Source organism: Pelodiscus sinensis, chromosome 23 (assembly GCF_049634645.1).
Source record: "Pelodiscus sinensis isolate JC-2024 chromosome 23, ASM4963464v1, whole genome shotgun sequence".
NCBI lineage: Eukaryota > Metazoa > Chordata > Testudines > Trionychidae > Pelodiscus > Pelodiscus sinensis.
In genome coordinates this window covers 24,260,911-24,280,059 of record NC_134733.1, presented here as the reverse complement: position 1 = coordinate 24,280,059, position 19,149 = coordinate 24,260,911, and the positions used below count along the sequence as shown (strand labels likewise).

At 67.0% G+C, this 19,149-nt stretch overlaps 1 protein-coding gene across 1 annotated transcript; it reads left to right on the top strand.

Annotated features, from left to right (window-relative positions):
• The first annotated feature begins 571 nt into the window (after positions 1-571).
• On the top strand, positions 572-18,784 carry TNFRSF25 (TNF receptor superfamily member 25). The gene is made up of 10 exons (XM_075906558.1): positions 572-780; positions 9,400-9,631; positions 9,836-9,967; positions 10,328-10,480; positions 11,746-11,827; positions 14,293-14,351; positions 14,756-14,863; positions 14,950-14,984; positions 15,390-15,543; positions 15,659-18,784. The coding sequence occupies exons 1-10, from the start codon at positions 751-753 to the stop codon at positions 15,943-15,945; spliced, it is 1,272 nt and encodes a 423-aa protein (XP_075762673.1). The 5' UTR covers positions 572-750; the 3' UTR covers positions 15,946-18,784.
• Positions 18,785-19,149: the final 365 nt, after the last annotated feature.

Here is a 19,149-nt window from a genome sequence, read left to right as displayed (position 1 = left end):
GAGACGCGGCGGGCGGATGAAGCCGCCGGGCTCTCGCGTCGCCGAGTCCCCCTGGCCTGGGTCTGAGGGCGTGGGAGCGGGACGAGCGCAGGGCAGCCGGGTCGGCTGCTCCGGGGTGGAACGGCTCCCTGGGAAGGTGCCCAGCCCTCGCGCCAAGCCCCGTCCTCTGCCTGCACACCGGGCCTCCCACCCGCAGCCGTGAGCCGCCCGCGGCCCTGTGCTGCAGGGAGGGCCTGGCCAGGCCAGGGGCAGCAGCGCCACGGCCGGGAGGTGCTCAGGCCATGGTGCTGGCGCTGGCCAGGGCTGGGGGCGTCCCTGCTCGGGGTGTCCGTGGCCTTGGGGCGCCCCGTGCTGCATGGTGCTGGGGCAGGCCGCTCGGAGCTGTGCTGGCGCTGGGCTGCCCGGCGAGAAGGCTCCGGGCCTGGGGTTCACCTGCCACAGGGCCCGTGAGAGGAGGAGCAGGAGCACCAGCCGTGCCCCTGCCTGGCTGCTTCCATGCCAGCTCGGCCCCTCCCCAGGCTGGCGCCGCCCCGGCGCTCTCACCCCCGCCCTCCTTTCCAGAAATGGATTTCCTCCCGCGGCGGGTGTGTAAAACCTCAGCTGAGCTGGCCCGCGCTCACTCGCCGCCCGGGCTGCTGAGCATGGCTTAGCCTCCAGCCCGCTCTGCCCCTGGGCTGGCCCGGCTGTGACTGGCCCCCACCTGGAACCCCCGGGCCGCCCCGGCATGAGCTGGCTGCCGAGGGCTCGAGGATGGAGAGCTGGGGCCTGAAGGCGGCTGGGGTAAGTCCTGCTCCCTCGGGTGCTCCCCCCTTGGCTCCCGGGTGAAGAGGGCAGTGCCTGGGGCTGGCGCAGGCTTGCTCTGGGGCTGGAGGAGCAGCCCGGGGGCTGGCTGGGGCCGAGGGCCAGCTCTCCGCAGCCCTCAGGTCATTCCCTCCGGGCTAAAACCTGGTTTCTGGCAGAGCTACGGCTCGGTCCCGGGGGAGAGGGACCCAGCCAGGGGCGCGCGGCCCCCCTCGAGCCCTTGGGAAGCTTACAGGAAAACAGCTGAATTCTCCGCTACCGCGGCTCTGTAGCACCCGGGCCTTTCCTGGAAAGGAGAGACGGGAGGAGGGAAAGTGAAAGTGCCGGGGGGGGGGGGGGGGGCACCCACAGTTAAATAATCAAAAGTTCATCTGATTCCGAGGCCCTGGCGCGTCGCCATCTCGCTGCATCTGGGTCGTGTCACCAGCCTAAGAGGCAGCTGCCCCTGGGCTGGACACGGCAGCATCTGAACGAGTGCCCAGCCCAAAGTGACGTGTGTCCGCCTGGCCACACGTGGGGGCAGGGCCTGTGTCCCCGCGTGCCCAGGCCCAGCCTGCGCTGCCCACGGGGCGCTGGTCGCGGCCGGCCAGGCGTGGCGAGGCTGTCGGAGGCCCTGGGCCGAGGCCCGAGTCCTGCGCTTGCAGCCGAAGGAGGGAACCGGGCTGGGGCGCTGCCCGCTGGCTGAGCCCTGTGTAGACACAGCCCACGCGTGGAGCTGGGGGCTGCTCTCTCCTGTCCGGCCTGCGCTTGGGGCCTGGGACCACCCGCCCTGCTGGCTCCTGCCGCCCAGCCTGACCCGGCGCCGCTCGTGCCCTGGCTCGTGGGCGCTCTCGCTCTGGTGCCAGCCCCTGCTGCAGCCTGGGAGGCCTGTTCCCAGGGCAGGCCCCTTGGGCAAAGCCCTTTGTGTGCGGAGCAGGGCCAGGCTCCCACGGGGGTCTGGCCAGGCCCCAGCCTGGCTCCGTCACGGCCCTGCCGGAGCCCCTGGGGGCTAACGAGGACACTTCCCCCCTTGCTCGGCCCTGCGCCAGCTCGGGGGGGCTGGGGGAGGTTCCCCTCAGCCCCGCAGCACATGCGGCTGGGCAGGCCTGGGGTGCCCGTGCCCGCGGGGGAGGGGGATGCTGGGCGTGGCCGCAAGGCCGTGGGGCGCCAGGTGTGCACCTGTGGCGGGAGGGGGTGTGGCCACACATGGGGGCCCCAGGCCGTGGGGTGCAGCCAGGGGCCCCTTTTGGCGCTGCCCATGGTGCGAGGGGAGCAGCGGGGGGCCCAGCCCTGCCCCACAGGCCGTGGCACGTGGCACAGGCCCAGCGGGAAAGGCGAAGGCGGCAGTGGGCGCTCCCGCCACTGACTCAGCGCTGCCACTGGAGGGGGCGGGAGGAGGGGCCCGGCCCAGCCCCATCATGGAGCTATGCAAATGGGGGGCGCTGGTGACGGGTAGAAAGTGAGGCAGCCCGTTAGTCAGCGCGCTCGTCCCCGGGACGCCGCCCACGGGCTGGAATCCCCAGTGCCCGCCCCCACGCGGCGCAGCCAGGGGCCGGTCGGGGCTACGGGCGCCCCTGCCCTCCGTGCACGGGCGGGGCAGAGCGGGCCCAGGCCCAGCCGGGAACAGGGGGCTGGTGCGGGCCCCCCTGGTGCGGCGTGGGGGCCACTGGGGTCTGTGTGCGGGGATTTGAGGGCAGCAGGCAGGGTCTGTGTTACAGCCTGGGCACCAGGCCTGGGGCAGGGCAGGCCATGGGCACCGAAGGGTGTGTGGGGCGGAGGGAGCTGGCCCCTGCCCCGCCAGCCACCCCGGAGGCCTGGGCACCCCCAGCTAGCCATGCCGGTGACGTTGCTGGCCACTGTGATGATGCCCTTTGCTGGGGGCAGGGCGGGGCCTGGCCGGCGGGTCGGCCGTGGCTCTGAGGAGGAAGGGAGCCGGGGCCTGGCCCCAGGCTGCTGGAGTGAGGGTGGGGGCAGCTCTGTGGAGCTGGCACATAGGGGCCGGGGTGAGCGTTGTCGTGCCTGGCGCCCCCCCCCCCCGCCCCGGTGACAGCCCATGGCCCAGGTCCTGCACATGCAGCACAAAGCCTCTGCCCCGGTGCGGCTTCACTGGGCTTGACAACAGCACCCTGGGGTGGGAGTGTGCACACGTGTGTGTGTGTGTGTATGTGTGTGTGTGTGTGTGTGTGTACGTGTGTGTGTGTGTGTGTGTGACGGCACGTTGGGGTTTCCCGTCTCCTGCACCCCTGTAATGGCACAAACAGACTCCACCAGCCAGTAGAACAGAGCCAGTTTATTGCTCCTCCAGGACACAGCACAGCACAGATGTCATCTGGTTCCAGGGCAGGCCTAGGATGCCTCAGCCCCCTTGAGATGGGGGAGCCTGGGCCCCTAAATCCCAGCCCCTTCCCTAGGCTGCTTCCTCCATGCTCCCAGACAGAAACTAACTCCCTCACTTCCAGCCCTGCCCCCAGCCAGGCCTCCACCCCCCTTCTTCCCATTGTTCCGCTCCCCGGGAGGTACCTGTCTGACAAGTTTCGAAGCCCCCTTGCGTAATGACTCATCCCCTGCCCTGCTGGGCCCTGCTGCAGCCAGTGGAGGTCACTCACAACCCACTGCCCAGCACAGCAAACAGCAAGGTACCCAACTACGACACAGTGTGTGAGAGCGCGTGCTGGTGGCTTTGTATGTATGTGTGCATGCACAGGTGGGGAGTGCGTGTATGTACATGTGTGTGTGTGCGTGCACAGGTGGAGTGTGTGTGTGTGTGCGTGCGTGCACAGGTGGGGTGTGTGTGTATGTACGTGTGCGTGCACAGGTGGGGTGTGTGTATGTACGTGTGTGTGTGTGTGTGCGTGTGCACAGGTGGGGTGTGTGTACGTGTGTGTGCACAGGTGGAGTGTGTGTGTGTGTGCGTGCGTGCACAGGTGGGGTGTGTGTGTGTATGTACGTGTGCGTGCACAGGTGGGGTGTGTGTATGTACATGTGTGTGTGTGTGTGCGTGTGCACAGGTGGGGTGTGTGCGTGTGTGTGCACAGGTGGTGTGTGTGTGTGTGTGCGCGCGCACGCATACAGGTGGGGTGCATGTGTGTGTGCGTGTGAGATCACAAGTGAGGTGTGTGTGTGTGCGTGTATCTACGTGTGTGCGTGCACGTGCACAGGTGGTGTGTGTGTGGAGTGCACAGGTGAGGTGTGTGTATGTACGCGCGTGTGTGTGTGCACACAGGTGGGGAGTGTGTGTGAATATACATGTATGTGTGCGTGCGCACAAGTGAGGTGTGTGTGTATGTATGTGTGTGTGCGCGTGCACAGGTGTGTGTGTGTGTAGGTACGTGTGTGTGCGTGTGCACAGGTGGGGGTGCGTGTGTATGTATGTGTGTGCACATGTGCACAGGTGTGGGGTGTGTGTGTATGTACGTGTGTGCGTGCACAGGTGGGGTGCATGTGTATGTACATGTGTGTGTGTGCGCACAGGTGGGGTGCGTGTGTATCTACGTGTGTGTGCATGCACAGGTGGGGTGCGTGTGTATCTACGTGTGCGTGCACAGGTGGGGTGCGTGTGTATGTACGTGTGTGTGCACAGGTGGGGTGCGTGTGTATGTACGTGTGTGTGCGTGTGTATGTACGTGTGTGTGCACAGGTGGGGTGCGTGTGTATGTACGTGTGTGTGCACAGGTGGGGTGCGTGTGTATGTACGCGTGTGTGCGTGTGTATGTCCGTGTGTGTGCACAGGTGGGGTGCGTGTGTATGTCCGTGTGTGTGTGTGCACAGGTGGGGTGCGTGTGTATGTACGTGTGTGTGGGTGCACAGGTGGGGTGCGTGTGTATGTACGTGTGTGTGTGCACAGGTGGGGTGTGTGTGTATGTCCGTGTGTGTGCGTGCACAGGTGGGGTGCGTGTGTATGTCCGTGTGTGTGTGTGCACAGGTGGGGTGCATGTGTATGTACGTGTGTGTGTGTGCACAGGAGGGGTGCGTGTGTATGTACGTGTGTGTGTGCACAGGTGGGGTGTGTGTGTATGTCCGTGTGTGTGCGTGCACAGGTGGGGTGCGTGTGTATGTCCGTGTGTGTGCACAGGTGGGGTGCATGTGTATGTACGTGTGTGTGCGTGCACAGGTGGGGTGCGTGTGTATGTCTGTGTGTGTGCACAGGTGGGGTGCGTGTGTATGTCCGTGTGCGTGCACAGGTGTGGTGCGTGTGTATGTACGTGTGTGTGTGCACAGGTGGGGTGCGTGTGTATGTACGTGTGTGTGCGTGCACAGGTGGGGTGCGTGTGTATGTACGTGTGTGTGCGTGCACAGGTGTGGTGCGTGTGTATGTCCGTGTGTGTGCACAGGTGGGGTGCGTGTGTATGTACGTGTGTGTGTGCGCACAGGTGGGGTGCGTGTGTATGTACGTGTGTGTGCGTGCACAGGTGTGGTGCGTGTGTATGTACGTGTGTGTGCGTGCACAGGTGTGGTGCGTGTGTATGTACGTGTGTGTGCACAGGTGGGGTGCGTGTGTATGTACGTGTGTGTGCGTGCACAGGTGGGGTGCGTGTGTATGTCTGTGTGTGTGCACAGGTGGGGTGCGTGTGTATGTCCATGTGTGTGCACAGGTGGGGTGCGTGTGTATGTCCGTGTGTGTGCACAGGTGGGGTGCGTGTGTATGTCCATGTGTGTGCACAGGTGGGGTGCGTGTGTATGTCCGTGTGTGTGCACAGGTGGGGTGCGTGTGTATGTCTGTGTGTGTGCACAGGTGGGGTGCGTGTGTATGTCCATGTGTGTGCACAGGTGGGGTGCGTGTGTATGTCCGTGTGTGTGCACAGGTGGGGTGCGTGTGTATGTCCATGTGTGTGCACAGGTGGGGTGCGTGTGTATGTCCGTGTGTGTGCACAGGTGGGGTGCGTGTGTATGTCCGTGTGTGTGTGTGCACAGGTGGGGTGCGTGTGTATGTCCGTGTGTGTGTGTGCACAGGTGGGGTGCGTGTGTATGTCCGTGTGTGTGCGTGCACAGGTGTGGTGCGTGTGTATGTCCATGTGTGCGCACAGGTGGGGTGCGTGTGTATGTCCGTGTGCGTGCACAGGTGGGGTGCGTGTGTATGTCCGTGTGTGTGCGTGCACAGGTGGGGTGCGTGTGTATGTACGTGTGTGTGCGTGCACAGGTGGGGTGCGTGTGTATGTCCGTGTGTGTGCGTGCACAGGTGGGGTGCGTGTGTATGTATGAGTGGGGCTGTGTGCGCGGTTGTGCGCATGCACACGCGGGTGGGGGTGAGTGAGTGCGCAGCCCCCAGCACAACAGCCCCTGCGCTGCAGGGTGGCCCCAGGGCCCTGGGCAGGACCAGACCGGCCGGCGCCCCGGTGCCCGCTGTGGGGCCAGGCCGGGCCAGGCAGGGGGCGTCGGGCGGGGCCCTGTTTGGCTGCCTGCGAAGCCGGGCCCGGCGGAGGCTGCTGACCTACTTGTGTGACACGTACTCGGCACGATACCATCGCCGGCGAGGGGGAGCTTCCTCTCCAGGCGGAAAGCACCACGGCACCGCAGCCGGCGTTAACCCTCCGCTGCCCAGCCTGGCATGGGCCCTGGGGGAGGGGCTGCTCGCGCCGGCCCCTGCACTGACTCTGGGCGGGGCGCCAGTCCCGGCCTCCACCCTGCTCCTGGCCCTAAGCTTGCCCCGGCCTTGGCCCCTTCCCCTGTCGGGGTCCCCGCTCCCAGCCACGCGGCGCAGGCCCGGGGGGGGGACGGGGCTGGGAACCCCGTGGAGCCGGTGACCTTTCCGCTTCACGGGGTCGCTGGCTAAGCGAGTGAGCAGGGACCATCGGCCGGGGCCTGACGGGGCTGGAGGGGGGCGGGCCTGGCAGCCGCAGGGTTCTGGCTCTCTGTGGGGTCAGCCCAGAGCCTCTGCAGCCCCCCAGGCATGGCCCGGTCCTGCCCACCAGCCTCGGGCTCGGCAGGGCCTGGCAGGGCAGCTCCCGGGCCGGGCTGCCTGTGGCAGTGCAGGGAGCAGGGAGGCCAGGACCCCTGCGGCCCCGTGGGCACAGTGCCCCCGCCCTGACACCACCGTGACGGCGCGTCGGGGGGCCCCGGCCCTGCACCCCCGTCCGCACCCAAACGTGCTCTCAGGAATGGGCAGAGCAGACGGGTTCTGGGTCCAGAGACCCGGCCTCGCCGAGGGGCCATTTCCCACAGGAGACGGGGCAGCAGCCTTATTCCTCACGGACCCCTGAGCCCCCCGGACCTAGTCCCCTCTCGCCATGCCTCCCGCAGCCACGCCTGACCCACCCCCAGGCCCTGCCCCCAGCCAGGGGGCTGCTCCGCCTCCCTCCCTTTGTCTCCCCCGGGAAGGGCCTTGTTACCTGCCCAGGCTGGGGCCAGGTGTCTGGGCCAATGCGCAGGTGGGTGAGCCAGTGGGAATCGCACAGCGCAGCCAGGTGGGGACAGCGGGGTACAGAGCAGGACCCCCCCACGGCACAGTCTCAGGCCCTGCGCTCTGCCTCAGGCCGACGGGTGATGGCTTCTTGCCTGGGCCATGCAGGGGGCCGGCCCACCCCACGCCAGCCCCCAATGCCAGGCACACGCCTCATGCCTGCTACGGCCCAGGCCAGCGACTGAGCCCAGAGCTCCCCCCTCGCCTGCTCGGGGGGCAGGTGACTAGTCCGTGGCTCAGGGAGGTGAGAGACGTCCGTGGGGGGCAGTGCCCGTGGGGCAGGGAGTGGGGGAGAGGCAAAGCCAGTCCCGTGGGCGGGAGCTGGCCACGATGCTCCCTGCACCCCGCCCCCCGTCCCAAGGGCAGGGCCAGGCAGGTTTTGCTCGTGGCTGCCAGGTGCTCACTGGCCTGGGTGCCCCAGAAGCTGCCCCCGGCGCCATGGGGGCACCGTCCCTGTGTGGCACCAGACTGCTGGCAATCGCAGCCGCTGGGCCGGGCGTGTCGGGAGGGCGCCGGGCGGCAGGACCTGGCCACGGACCCAGCAGGGCTGGCAGCAGCCGGTTGTCCAGGTCTGGGCAGAGCAGGGTGGCCAGGGGGTCAAGCAGCAGCCGGAGATGCCCAGCGGCTCCCACTGGCTGGGGCCAGGGTCCTGCAGCTAAGTGCAGGGACCCCCCCCCAAGCTGGGGCTGCAGGGCCCGCCTGCCGCCTGCTCTCCCCTGGGCTTGCCCTACACCTCCAGGGGCAGGCCAGGCCCAGCGTGCAGCCCTTCTTGGGAGGGGACCCCTGGTTCTCATGGCTCGGCCTGGCCGCTGCCCGTGCCCTCCCCTGGGGTGGGTCTGCCCCAGCCCTGGCTCCATGGGGGAGTGCGGGAGGCCCACAAGCCTGCCCCTGGGAGCGGCACTTCCGCTCTGCTGAGCAGCCTGCGCCCGATTCCTAGGAACGCGGTTAGCACAGCCGCTTACAGGAACAGCGCCCGGATGCTTAGGCAGCCCTTTTCGGTGCCCTTTCCGCGCTAACCACCGCCCCACTTCTCCTTTACCAGAAGCAGCGCCCTGGGCTGAGGTCGCCCCTGCTTCCGCCCGGGCCTCCGCACCACGCTCCCCGCAGGGCGCAGTGCGAGGGCTGTGCCCCGGGGCTGGCAGGCGGAGGAAAACACTCTGAGGGGCTGGCAGGGGGCATTCCCGGGGGCCGAGGGTTAGTCACGCCCCCAGCCGGCTCCGGGCAGGGCGGTGCACCCGGCTGCCGGCAGCGCTCAGGGGGTGCAGTCTGGGAACATGCCTTGCTCGGGCGGGGGCCCTGGGGGCTCTGGGGCCCTGCCTCCCCCACCGGGGATCCTGGCGCCAGCCTCGTGCTGTTTGTGTTCTTGAAGCGCCAGCTCCTGGAATCAAGTGAGGGCTGAGCCGCTCGCCCGTCATTGGCCGAACGAGCCCGCGCCTGCCTCCTGGGGTGGGGCGGTGCCTGGAGACGCGCCGCGGACACAGCCTCAAACACAGGCCCCGCAGCCTCAGCCCTGGCCCCGGAGCCGCTGCCCCGCAGGACGGCTCACCCACCTGCAGGTCTCGGGCTCTGCGCTGGCGGCATGTGGGGCGGGCATGCACCGTGCTAGCCCTGCCGCCACTGGGCTCCAGGCCCCTGGGCGCAGGCCGGCAGAGCCGTGGGGCTGGCCCCTGAGCCCAGCTGGCTCGGATTCCAGGGCTGATCCCTTAGTGCCGGTAGAACAGCCCTGGCTGCGCTCAGCCCCCCCGGCCCCATTGGCACTGATGTTAGCGAGCAGCGGGCCTGCCCCAAGGAGCCCCGGCAGACCAAGGGAGGCAGGGAAACAGGCTGCGGGAGCAGAAGTGACATGCCCAAGGTCACCCAGCAGGTGAGTGGCAGAGCCAAGCATGGAACCTGGGTCCTCTGGCTCCCTGGGCCCTGCCTCCCCGCTGGAGTGTGCGCCCCGGGAGAGCCGAGTGGGCACCCGACGCCCGCGCTGCGGGGATGCTCTGCGGGTCCAACCTCTTACGCGGCAGGGTCACCCGGAGCGGCATGTGGGGCCCGGGTGGGACCAGGTAGTCGGCTCCGGGTGGCCGGTCCCACCGGGGTGCCCTGGCTCGGTGCCTGCTACAGGCCCCTGGCTGGAGGTCCCGCCAGCAGGTGGAGGGTTGGCTGTGGGCGCTGGTCTCCCAGGGCGTGGGGCCGCCGCCGCGCTCAGCCCTTGGCGCTCTGCCCCCTGTTCCTAGGGCTTCCTGGCTGCACTGCTGTTGACCAGCATCGGGCTGCAGTTGCTGGGCACTGTGACGCCCGGCGCGGCCGTGGCCGGCAGCGAGCTGAGACGGACGGGGAGCCCGGCCGGTGCCGCCCCGGGGCTGCAGCATCACCAGCGGCACAGGAGACACGCGGCTGAGAGCAAGTGCCCGGCCGGGTCCCGCCGGTTCTCGTCACGGCCGCGCTGCTGCCGCCAGTGCCCCGCAGGTGAGGCTCAGCACCCGGCCCTGGAGGGCAGCGGGGCCCAGGCTGGCTCAGGATCCGCGGGGCCACGGGGCAGGCGCGGGCAATGCGAGGCCCTGGCTCCGGGCTCCCTGCTCTGGTCAGAGCCCAGACGGCCTGGGGGGCCGGCCCGGGGACCCCCGGCCTGGGACGAAGCCGCTCGCTCACCCCGGCCGGCCTTGTCTGCAGGCCACTTTATGCAGACGCCCTGCACGAGCCTCGGCAACGACACGGCCTGCGCCAGCTGCGCCCCCGGCACCTTCCTCTCCCACCACAACCTGGAGCGGGAATGCAGGAAGTGCTCCGAGTGCCACGCTCAAGGTATGTCGCTGCCAGTGCCGCCACTCGGCCAGTCCCCGCCACGGGCCGGCTGTACCCGGGGCCCCGCGCCCACGCTGCCAAGGAACCAGCCCCCCCCCCCACGGGCCGGCTGTACCCGGGGCCCTGTGCCCACGCTGCCAAGGAACCCCCCCCCACGGGCCGGCTGCACCCGGGGCCCTGCGCCCACGCTGCCAAGGAACCCCCCCCCCACGGGCCGGCTGCACCCGGGGCCCCGCGCCCACGCTGCCAAGGAACCAGCCCCCCCCCCCCCCCACGGGCCGGCTGCACCCGGGGCCCCGCTCTCCCCCCCCCCCCCCCGCTTTGCCCTCAGCCTGCTCAGGAGCCTTACCCTGTGCTCAGCCTCCCAGGTCGTGGTGCAGAACTGCACAGGGACCCACGACGTGGTGTGTGGCTGTGGGCTCGGCCACTACAAGCACTGCATGGACCCCCCCTGCCACGAATTCACCTGCCAGCCCTGCCGCCCGTGCCAGGACAGGGTCACCCTTCAGAACTGTGAGTGGCTGGAGCCCTGCCCCCGCCCGTCCTGCCCCCGCCTGCTCTGTCCTGCCCGCCCTTCCCTGCCTCCACCTGCCCTGCCCTGCCCCCGCCTGCTCTGTCCTGCCCGCCCTTCCCTGCCTCCACCTACCCTGCCCTGCCCCCGCCTGCTCTGTCCTGCCCCCACCTGTCCTGCTGCTCTGACCCTGTTCCCTGCCCAAACCTGCCCTGCCCCCATGTGACGGCGCGTGGGGAGCCCCCGACCTGCACCCCCACCCGCAGCTAGAGGGGATTCTCCGCCGGCTGGTAGAGTAGAAGGTTTCTCGGTTCCCAGCGACACGACTTAGCTCAGGATCCATGTTCACACCGGAGCCAGGGCAGAGCCTTATTGCCCTGGGGGGGAAGGGCTCCCGGGCCCTGAACCCCCCTTGGGCTAAAGCATCCTCACTCCCCCTAGCCCAGCCGGGACTGACCCCTCCCAGCAACTGGCCCCTCAGCCCCAGGCAGCTCCGCCTCCTGCACTGCCCGGCTCCCAGACCCCGGGGCATCTCGTCACCTGGGCCCCAGGAGCTGAGACTGACACAGGGAGCCATGCCTGGCCTCTTCCCCTCCTGCAGGGAGAGCGGGGGGGGGGGGGGGGGGGAACTGAGGTGCCCCCCCGCCACACACTACAGCAGTGACTGTGACAGCACCCCCACTACGTCACACCCTTCCTGCTCTGCCCTGCCCCCGCCTGCCCTACCACTCCACCGGCTACTCACCCTGCTGCCCCTGCCCCTGCCCCTGCACGGCCACGCCTGCCCCATTGCCCTGCCTGGGCTGTTGCCCGTGTTGCTTCACCTGCCCTGGTGCCTCTGCTCTGTGCTGGCCCCCTCGCGCTGCCCCCAGCCTCACTCCGCCCGCTGAGGGAGTGCTGCTCAGTGGTGGGAGCCCAGCCCCTGCAGCCCGATGCCCACATGGCCTGCAGCCCACGGGGGCAAAGTGAAGGCCTCGGCAAGCCCCTGCGGGAACGTCAGCGTCCAGCATCTGACCTGCGCGCCACCAGCCCCTCAAGCCAGGCAGCTGCTGCCACATGTGCCCCCCCCCATGGGCCTGCCCGGCGGTGTGGGGATGGGCACCCTGCTGCCCTGGGAACCCGCCAACAAATCCGGGCCAGGAGCCGAGGCCCTGGTGGAAGGCACATCCCAGGAGGCACCTGCCTGCTGCCCACGCCCCCGAGACCACGTCCCCTGCCCGTGCCCTCCCCTCGCGGGCAGGCGTGAGCCACGGGCCCTGTCTTGCAGGTTCGGCAGAGAAGGCCACCCGCTGCGGGGACTGCCTGCCTGGCTTCTACCTGGAGGGCGGCGAGTGCCGCGAATGTGCCAGGTAAAGACCCCGGCTCCTCTGCCCTGCCGCTCGCTGGCCGGGGAGCACAGCTAAGCCTGGCCCTGCCAGAGCCCGGAAGCGAGGCGGGGGTGGCTAAGGCCAGGGCTTAGGGAATGCCCCTGGGCACTGCCAGGCTTGGCCTTGGAGGCCCCCCGGGCCCTGCTGGGAGCTCCGCGGAGCAGCTTCCCCCCAGCAGAGCTGAATCGCTAGTGCGGGTGCCAGGCCAGCTGCTGGGTGAGCTCTGTGCCCGTCCTTGGGCCCCAGCACCTCGCAGCCAGGGCCTGTCAGCAATGGGGGGCTGGGACGCACCTGATCTAACAGGAAAAAAACAAAAAAAGAAGAAGTGGGACCGCTAATCTCTGAGGATGGAGGATTATCCTTATCCCTATTTCCAGTAGGGATAAGGATAATCTAGGCATGGCCCAATATTTGAACAAATACTTTGCTTCAGTTTTTAATGAGGCTAATGAAGAGCTTAGGGATAATGGTAACATAACAAAGGGGACTAAGGATGTGGAGGTAGATATTACCATAGCCGAGGTAAAAGCCAAATTTGAACAGCTTAATGGGAGTAAATGGGAGTAATCTTTTTATTGCTGATCTTGGCACCAAAAGTGGAAGTGTCCTAATAAAATTTGCGGATGACACAAAGTTGGGAGCTATTGCCAATTCAGAAAAGGATCGGGATATCGTACAGGAAGATCTGGATGATCTTGTAAATTGGAGTGATAGCAATAGGATGAAATTTAATAGTGAGAAGTGTAAGGTTATGCATTTAGGGATTAATAACAAGAATTTTAGTTATAAGCTGGGGACACATCAGTTGGAAGTGACGGAAGAGGAGAAGGACCTCCGAGTCCTGGTTGATTATAGGATGACTATGAGCCGCCATTGTGACATGGCCGTGAAAAAGGCTAATACGGTCTTGGGATGCATTAGGCGAGGTATTTCCAGTAGGGATAAGGAGGTGTTAGTACCGTTATACAAGGCATTGGTGAGACCCCATTTGAAAGACTGTGTGCAGTTCTGGTCTCCCATGTTTAAGAAGGATGAATTCAAACTGGAACAGGTACAAAGAAGGGCCACTGGGATGATCCGAGGAATGGAAAACCTGTCTTATGAAAGGAGACTCAAGGAGCTTGGCTTGTTTCTCTTAACCAAAAGAAGGCTGAGGGGGGACTTGATTGCTCTCTTTAAATATATGAGAGGGATAAATACCAGGGAGGGAGAGGAATTATTTAAGCTCAGTACCAATGTGGACACAAGAACAAATGGATATAATCTGGCTAGTAGGAAGTTTAGACTTGAGATTAGAGGAAGGTTTCTAACCATCAGAGGAGTGAGGTTCTGGAACGGCCTTCCAAGGGAAGTAGTGGGGGCAAAAGATCTATCTGGCTTCAAGATTAAACTAGATGGCTGTGTCTACATTGGCCCCCCTTTCTGGAAAAGGGATGCTAATGAGACCAGTCGGAATTGCAAATGCCGCGGGGGATTTAAATATCCCCCGCGGCATTTGCATGAACATGGCTGCCGCTTTTTTCCGGCTTGGGGTTTTGCCAGAGAAAAGCGCCAGTCTAGACGGGATCTTGTGGAAAATAAGCCCTTTTCCGGAAGATCCCGTATTCCTACTTGAAAGGAAGTGTCTCATTAGCATCCCTTTTCCGGAAAGGGGTGCCAATGTAGACACAGCCGATGGGTTTATGAAGGGGATGGTTTGATGAGATAACATGATCTTGGTAACTAACTGACCATTCATTATCAGTGGGAATAGGCCAATGGAGGGATGATAGGAGTTACTCTAGAGAACTTTCTGGGTGTCTGGCTGGTGAGTCTTGCCCACATGCTCAGGGTTTAGCTGATCGCCATATTTGGGGTCGGGAAGGAATTTTCCTCCAGGGTAGATTGGCAGAGGCGCTGGAGGCTTTTCGCCTTCCTCTGTAGCATGGGGTACAGATCACAGCTAGAGGATTCTCTGCATCTTGGGGTCTTCAAAGTATTTGAAGGCTTCAATATCTGAGATCTAGGTGAGAGGATTATTCTAGGAGGGGTGGGTGAGATTCTGTGGCCTGCACTGTGCAGGGGGTCGGACTAGATGATCAGAATGGTCCCTTCTGACCTTGAAGTCTATGAGTCTTATCTGCCCCAGCGCCCAGCAACCCAGCCCAGAGCCCGCACCAGAGCCACTGGAGAGGGGCTGGCCCGGGGGCCCCATGCGGCAGAGCCCGTGTGTGCCAGTCGCAGGGCCCCCGGGCGAGGGGGCTCCTGCTTAGCGCCTTGCTCCGGGGCCGGCCTGGCCCAGCTGGTGCGCGCTCCACTCGCCCTGCAGCGACGCCAGGTGTAGACGAGCCCAGGCGCTGTCTGGGGGGCGTGGCTCTGGGCAGGGCTGGCGCCAGGGGGCTCACACTGCCGGTGCGCCGGGGACCGTGATGGGCTAGAACCCCCTTTGTGTCTCTTCCCCGTGGCAGCCGGAGCCCCGAGAAGTGCGGCGAGGGGTGTGGCAGGGCCTGCGTTGGCAGTGGACGAGGTAGGTGAGCGGGTGGGGCTGGCAGGGGCTGTGGGTGCAGGTCTAGGGGGGCTTGTGGGGCACGGCTCCCGGGGAGGCCAGGCCCTCTCTAACCTTGGCCTAGGCTGGAGCAGTGGGGCTGAGCCCCTGGGCCCCGTGCGACCCCACGACGCCACTGCCCGGCGCGGCTCCTTCCTGCCCCCCGCGTGCCAGGCAGGGCCTGGGGGAGCGGGGAACGGCCCTGGGCGTCCTGAGCCAGGCAGCCCCGCGGGGCCTGCTGCGAGCTGCGGCCGGGCTGGGCTCCGGCACGCCGGGAGGAGGGAGCGCCCGGCCTCGCCTCATCCCTGGAGCAAGGGCCTCGAGGGGCTGGGGGAGCAGAGCCGAGCGCAGGCGACCGGCTGGAGACTCTCCTGTCCTTGCTGCAGGTGCGGGGCTGGAGTACATTCTGCTGGGCCTCATGGGGCCCCTCTTCCTGGGCGCCCTCTTCATCTACCACAGGAGAAGGACGCTCAGTGCCGCCCCCGCCGCAGCCGGTAACACCCCCCTCCCCTGGCGCTCCCCTCGGGGCCTGCCAGCCCCCGGGCGGGGCGCGGGACTGATCGCTCCTCTCTCCCGGCAGGTGAGGCTGCAGTGAAGGGCGCGATGCTGCGACAGGTGAGAGCCGGGCCGGGCCCGCGCGGACAGTGGCCCTTCGCCTGGCTGCCGGTGGCACGCCCACAGGGCACGCCTGCCCATGGCTCCCGCCGCTTGGCACGGGCGGGGCTGGGCCTCGGGCGCCGAGTCCGGCTGGCTCCCAGCCAGGCAAGGGGCCGGCGCTGGTGCCTAGAGGAGGCCGGTGGGGCTCAGCGAGGTCTCGGGCCCAGGCCCAGCTGGCGGCCCGCAGGCTCAGCGCAGCTCACCCTGGCCAGGCTGTCTGCCCAGCCCGCTAACAAAGTCCTGCCCCCGCCGGCCCTGCAGAGCTGCGCCCTGGCAGACCCTCCCCTGCCCTGCGGCACCAGGCTGCCAGCCCCCCCAAGACGCCAGGGCTCTCCTTGCAAACAGCGGCTTCTCTCTCCGCAGGCCGCAGCGTGCCCGTCTGGCGCCGCAGAGGCCCAGGGCTTGCTCCACCTTCGGATCTCGGAGCCGCCGCAGACCTACGGCAACGCCTGCCCGGTCGGGCCCCTCGGCGGCCAGGGCGCCGGCGAGTCCCCCCCCCTGCGCCAGGACGCCCCAAGTAAGCCAGGCGCTGCTGGAGGTGCCTCCGCCACGGCTCAGCCCCGGCTCCTCGCTGCCTCCGCTCGGCTGCTGTGCCGCGGGCTCTGGCTGAGGCTCTGCTCTGTGTCCGGCAGGGCCCCTCCCCGGCGCGCTGCCGCAGGGCAGCCGGCTGTACGACATCATCAACGCGGTGCCCGTGCGGCGCTGGAAGGAGTTCATGCGGGTGCTGCAGCTGCAGGACGCCGAGATCGAGGTGGTGGAGCTGGAGTTCGCCCACGTGCGGGACCAGCAGTACGAGATGCTGAAGCGCTGGTGCCAGCAGCAGAGCGCCTCGCTGGAGTCCGTCTTCGCCGCCCTGGAGCGCATGGAGCTGGCCGGCTGCGCCGAGGAGCTGAGGCAGCGGCTGGAGCGGGGCCCGTGAGCTTGGCCAGGGCTGGCTTCACCGGCGGGAGGAGAAGGCCTCTCGCGGCCTGCAAAGCCAGCCCTGCCGTCAGCGCGGCAGGACCTGGCCTCCCACCGCCAGCCTGGGACAGGAGGGGACACGGGCCCCCCGGCTGCAGAGCAGGCTGGTCACCCTGCACAGGCCGGCAGGGAAGCCGTGCGCCCCGGTGCGGCGGACGTCAGGCTGAGGAATGAGCTCAGCATCACTGCCTTGCTGCTCAGCCGCGCTTCCCGTCGGGGCACGGGGCAGACTCCCCTGAGCCCCCTGCCCGGGCTGTGCCCAGCGGCAGGACATGGCAGCCCCGTCCCGGAGCCCAGATCTCCTCTGATGGGGAATCGGGGTTTGGTGGGACGCCCCCGACCTCGCCTGGGCCAGGAGCAGGGCGGGGCCCCAGCCTTGCCCTCACTCAGGCGCGTGCACGGGCACCCAGCTGCTGCTCCGCCCATCGCCCCCCAGTGCCGCTGACCTGCTGTCGCCCCCGGAGCCAGTCTCAGCTCCATGCCCACGTCGGCGCTGAGCCGAGGGGGGAGGGGCCCCGAGGAGCCCAGGGCTGGACTGGCCCCGTTCTGTACTCGGTGCTGACCCCACTTGGGCCCTTGCCCAACTCCGGGGAGCCGGCAGCTTGTTCCAGAGGGGATGCATAGGCCTGGCAGGGTGGGGCGGCCTTCCCCAGGCCTCGCCAGCGCTCGCTGCCCCCGCCCTGCTGGAAACCACGTGCCTGCGGCCCGGAGCCTGGAAGGGATGGAACGCTGGCGGCCCGGCCCTATGGCCGTCTGCAAGAGTCACCATTGCAGGCTCCATTACGCCCCCCAGGGGGGCAGGTTTCCAGGCCCCGGGTGGCCAGCTCAGCTGCGTGGGGGGGTGGCCTGGGAGCGCTGCTGGGGGCCTGTACCAGTAAGTAGAGTTACTTATCGTCTGTAGACATTTTATGTCAATTATCCGTAAGGCCGGCGCTGTCCCGCGGTAGCAGGGGCAGGCCCGTCGGTCTGGCACCGGCCGCGTGCTGCAAGCAGCTAGCCGAGGAGAGGTGGCGGCTTTGGACCCTTATTTATCCCTGTCCCAGTCCCGTTACATGGGTCCCACCCTGGCTCCTCCCCGAGGGCCCCGGACAGGGCGTGGGGCTGGAGACAGGCAGTGTCGCTGCGTCAGAGTGGGGGGTGCCCGGCTTGGCTGTGCCGGGGCGTCGGCGACCTGTGGCTCGAGGGAGCAGCCAGTGCCAGTCGGCACCTTGGGGGGCTCCTGAGAGGCCACGCGTGGCGCAGCAGAGCGTGTCGGGGTGAAGTGCCGGGCCCGGCCTCTTCCCGTGTGCGGTGACACTCCTCCCCCGTGGTGTCGCTCAGCCTCAGGACTGGCCATTTTGGGGGAGGGTTGGAGGCCGGGAACCCACTCCTGAGCCTGGGCAGAACCAGGCGCCGAACCCCTCATGGCCGGACAGTCGCAGAGGCCTTGTGCGCGGGCGGGGGGCACTGGGTGTGCAGGCCGGGGCTGGGCAGACGCTCGCGCCTGTGAGTGGGCAGCTAATGAGAAGCCTCAAACTAGCAGGGACCTCGCGAGGCATCGAGTTTGGCCCCTGCCCTTGTCACTGCTTAGGCCGGCGCAGTGGGGCCGAGCCCTGGCCCCGTGAGACCCCACAAAGCTCACTGCCTGGCGCGGCTCCTTCGTGCCCCTTCCCCCGTGGCGTGCCAGGCTAGGCCTGGGGGAGAGCGGTGTGACGTCGTGGGGGGCCTTGCTGGGCAGTGGGTTGTGAGTGACCTCCACTGGCTGCAGCACGGCCCAGCAAGACGGGATGAGTCACTATGCAAAGAGGGTCTCTCAACCTGTCAACCAGCTGCCCCCCAGGGAGAGAGACGAAGGAGGAATGTCGCCCCTGGGGGGGGGGGCAGGGCTGGAAGAGAGTTGGTTAGTTTCTGTCTGGGAAGCAGGGGAGAAGGAGCTGGGGAGGGGTTGGGATTGTAGGGCCCAGCCACCCCCCACCTCAAGGGGGGCACTGAGGCCTCCTAGCCCCAGTTCCTGGAACCAGATTCCATCTGTGCTGTGCTGTATCCTGGAGAAGCAATAAACTCCCCCTGTTCTACCGGCTGGTGGAGTCTGTTTGTGCCACTACGGGGGTGCAGGAGACGGGAAAACCCCGACGCCCGTCACACGCAGCAATGGCCCTGGGAGTCCTGAGCCAGGCAGCCCCATGTGCCAGTGTCGGGTTTTGAACCGGACAGTCCAGTGGTTGAGCTTTGAGTTCGGGAAACAATCAACCTGTTGGGGATTGTCCAAGGAGGATGGGCTGTAGATTGCGCTGTCACGACACGCGTGGCCGGTAGCTTTGGTGAAACCTGCCAACCCTAGCCGGGGCCTGCTGCGAGCTGCAAGCCGCCGGGAGGAGGGAGCGCCCGGCCCGGCCTCGCCTCATCCCTGGAGCAAGGGCCTCGAGGGGCTGGGGGAGCAGAGCCGAGCGCGGGCGACTGGCTGGAGACTCTCCTGTCCTTGCTGCAGGCGGGGGCTGGGGTACATTCTGCTGGGCTCATGGGCCCCTCCAGAGCATCCCTGGCAGGTTTGCATCTCACCTGCTGTGACGTTGGGGGGGGCTGGAGCCACGCTGCTTGGGCGGTCACTGGTGGCTGTGTTGTGCTGGGTGTGACCCCACCGCCCTGGGCTGCAGACTCTACCCTGGCAGCCTCTTGCGCAAGAACTTGCCGGGGGTCTACGCTGCAGGCGCCTTCTAGCACAAGTAACTGTCCGGTCCAGCGTCGGCAAACAGGGCTTCTTCCGGCAGCGTTAGGCCTCCCCGCGAGGATAAGCCTCTTGCGCACGAGGCCAGTGTAGACAGGCGCAGGACGCCCCGTGGTGAAACTGGCCAGCGCTGTGTGTGTCTGTGTGGAGCACCCAGCGAGGGTGGGGGGGTTGTGTCTGTGTGGAGCACCCAGCGGGGGTGGGGGGGTTGTGTGTGTCTGTGTGGAGCACCCAGCGGGGGTGGGGGGGTTGTGTGTCTGTGTGGAGCACCCAGCGGGGGTGGGGGGGTTGTGTGTCTGTGTGGAGCACCCAGCGGGGGTTGGGGGGGTTGTGTCTGTGTGGAGCACCCAGCAGGGGTTGGGGGGGTTGTGTGTGTCTTTGTGGAGCACCCAGCGGGGGTGGGGGGGGTTGTGTGTGTGTGTGTGTAGCACCCAGCGGGGGTGGGGGGTTGTGTGTCTG

Bases quoted from the DNA above. Each gene is read 5' to 3' on its own strand.
- TNFRSF25 (XM_075906558.1), top strand. From the start codon at position 751: ATGGAGAGCTGGGGCCTGAAGGCGGCTGGG. The intron at 9,968-10,327 runs GTATGTCGCTGC...CCCTGTGCTCAG, and splicing joins CTCCGAGTGCCACGCTCAAG to CCTCCCAGGTCGTGGTGCAG. The intron at 10,481-11,745 runs GTGAGTGGCTGG...CCTGTCTTGCAG, and splicing joins CAGGGTCACCCTTCAGAACT to GTTCGGCAGAGAAGGCCACC.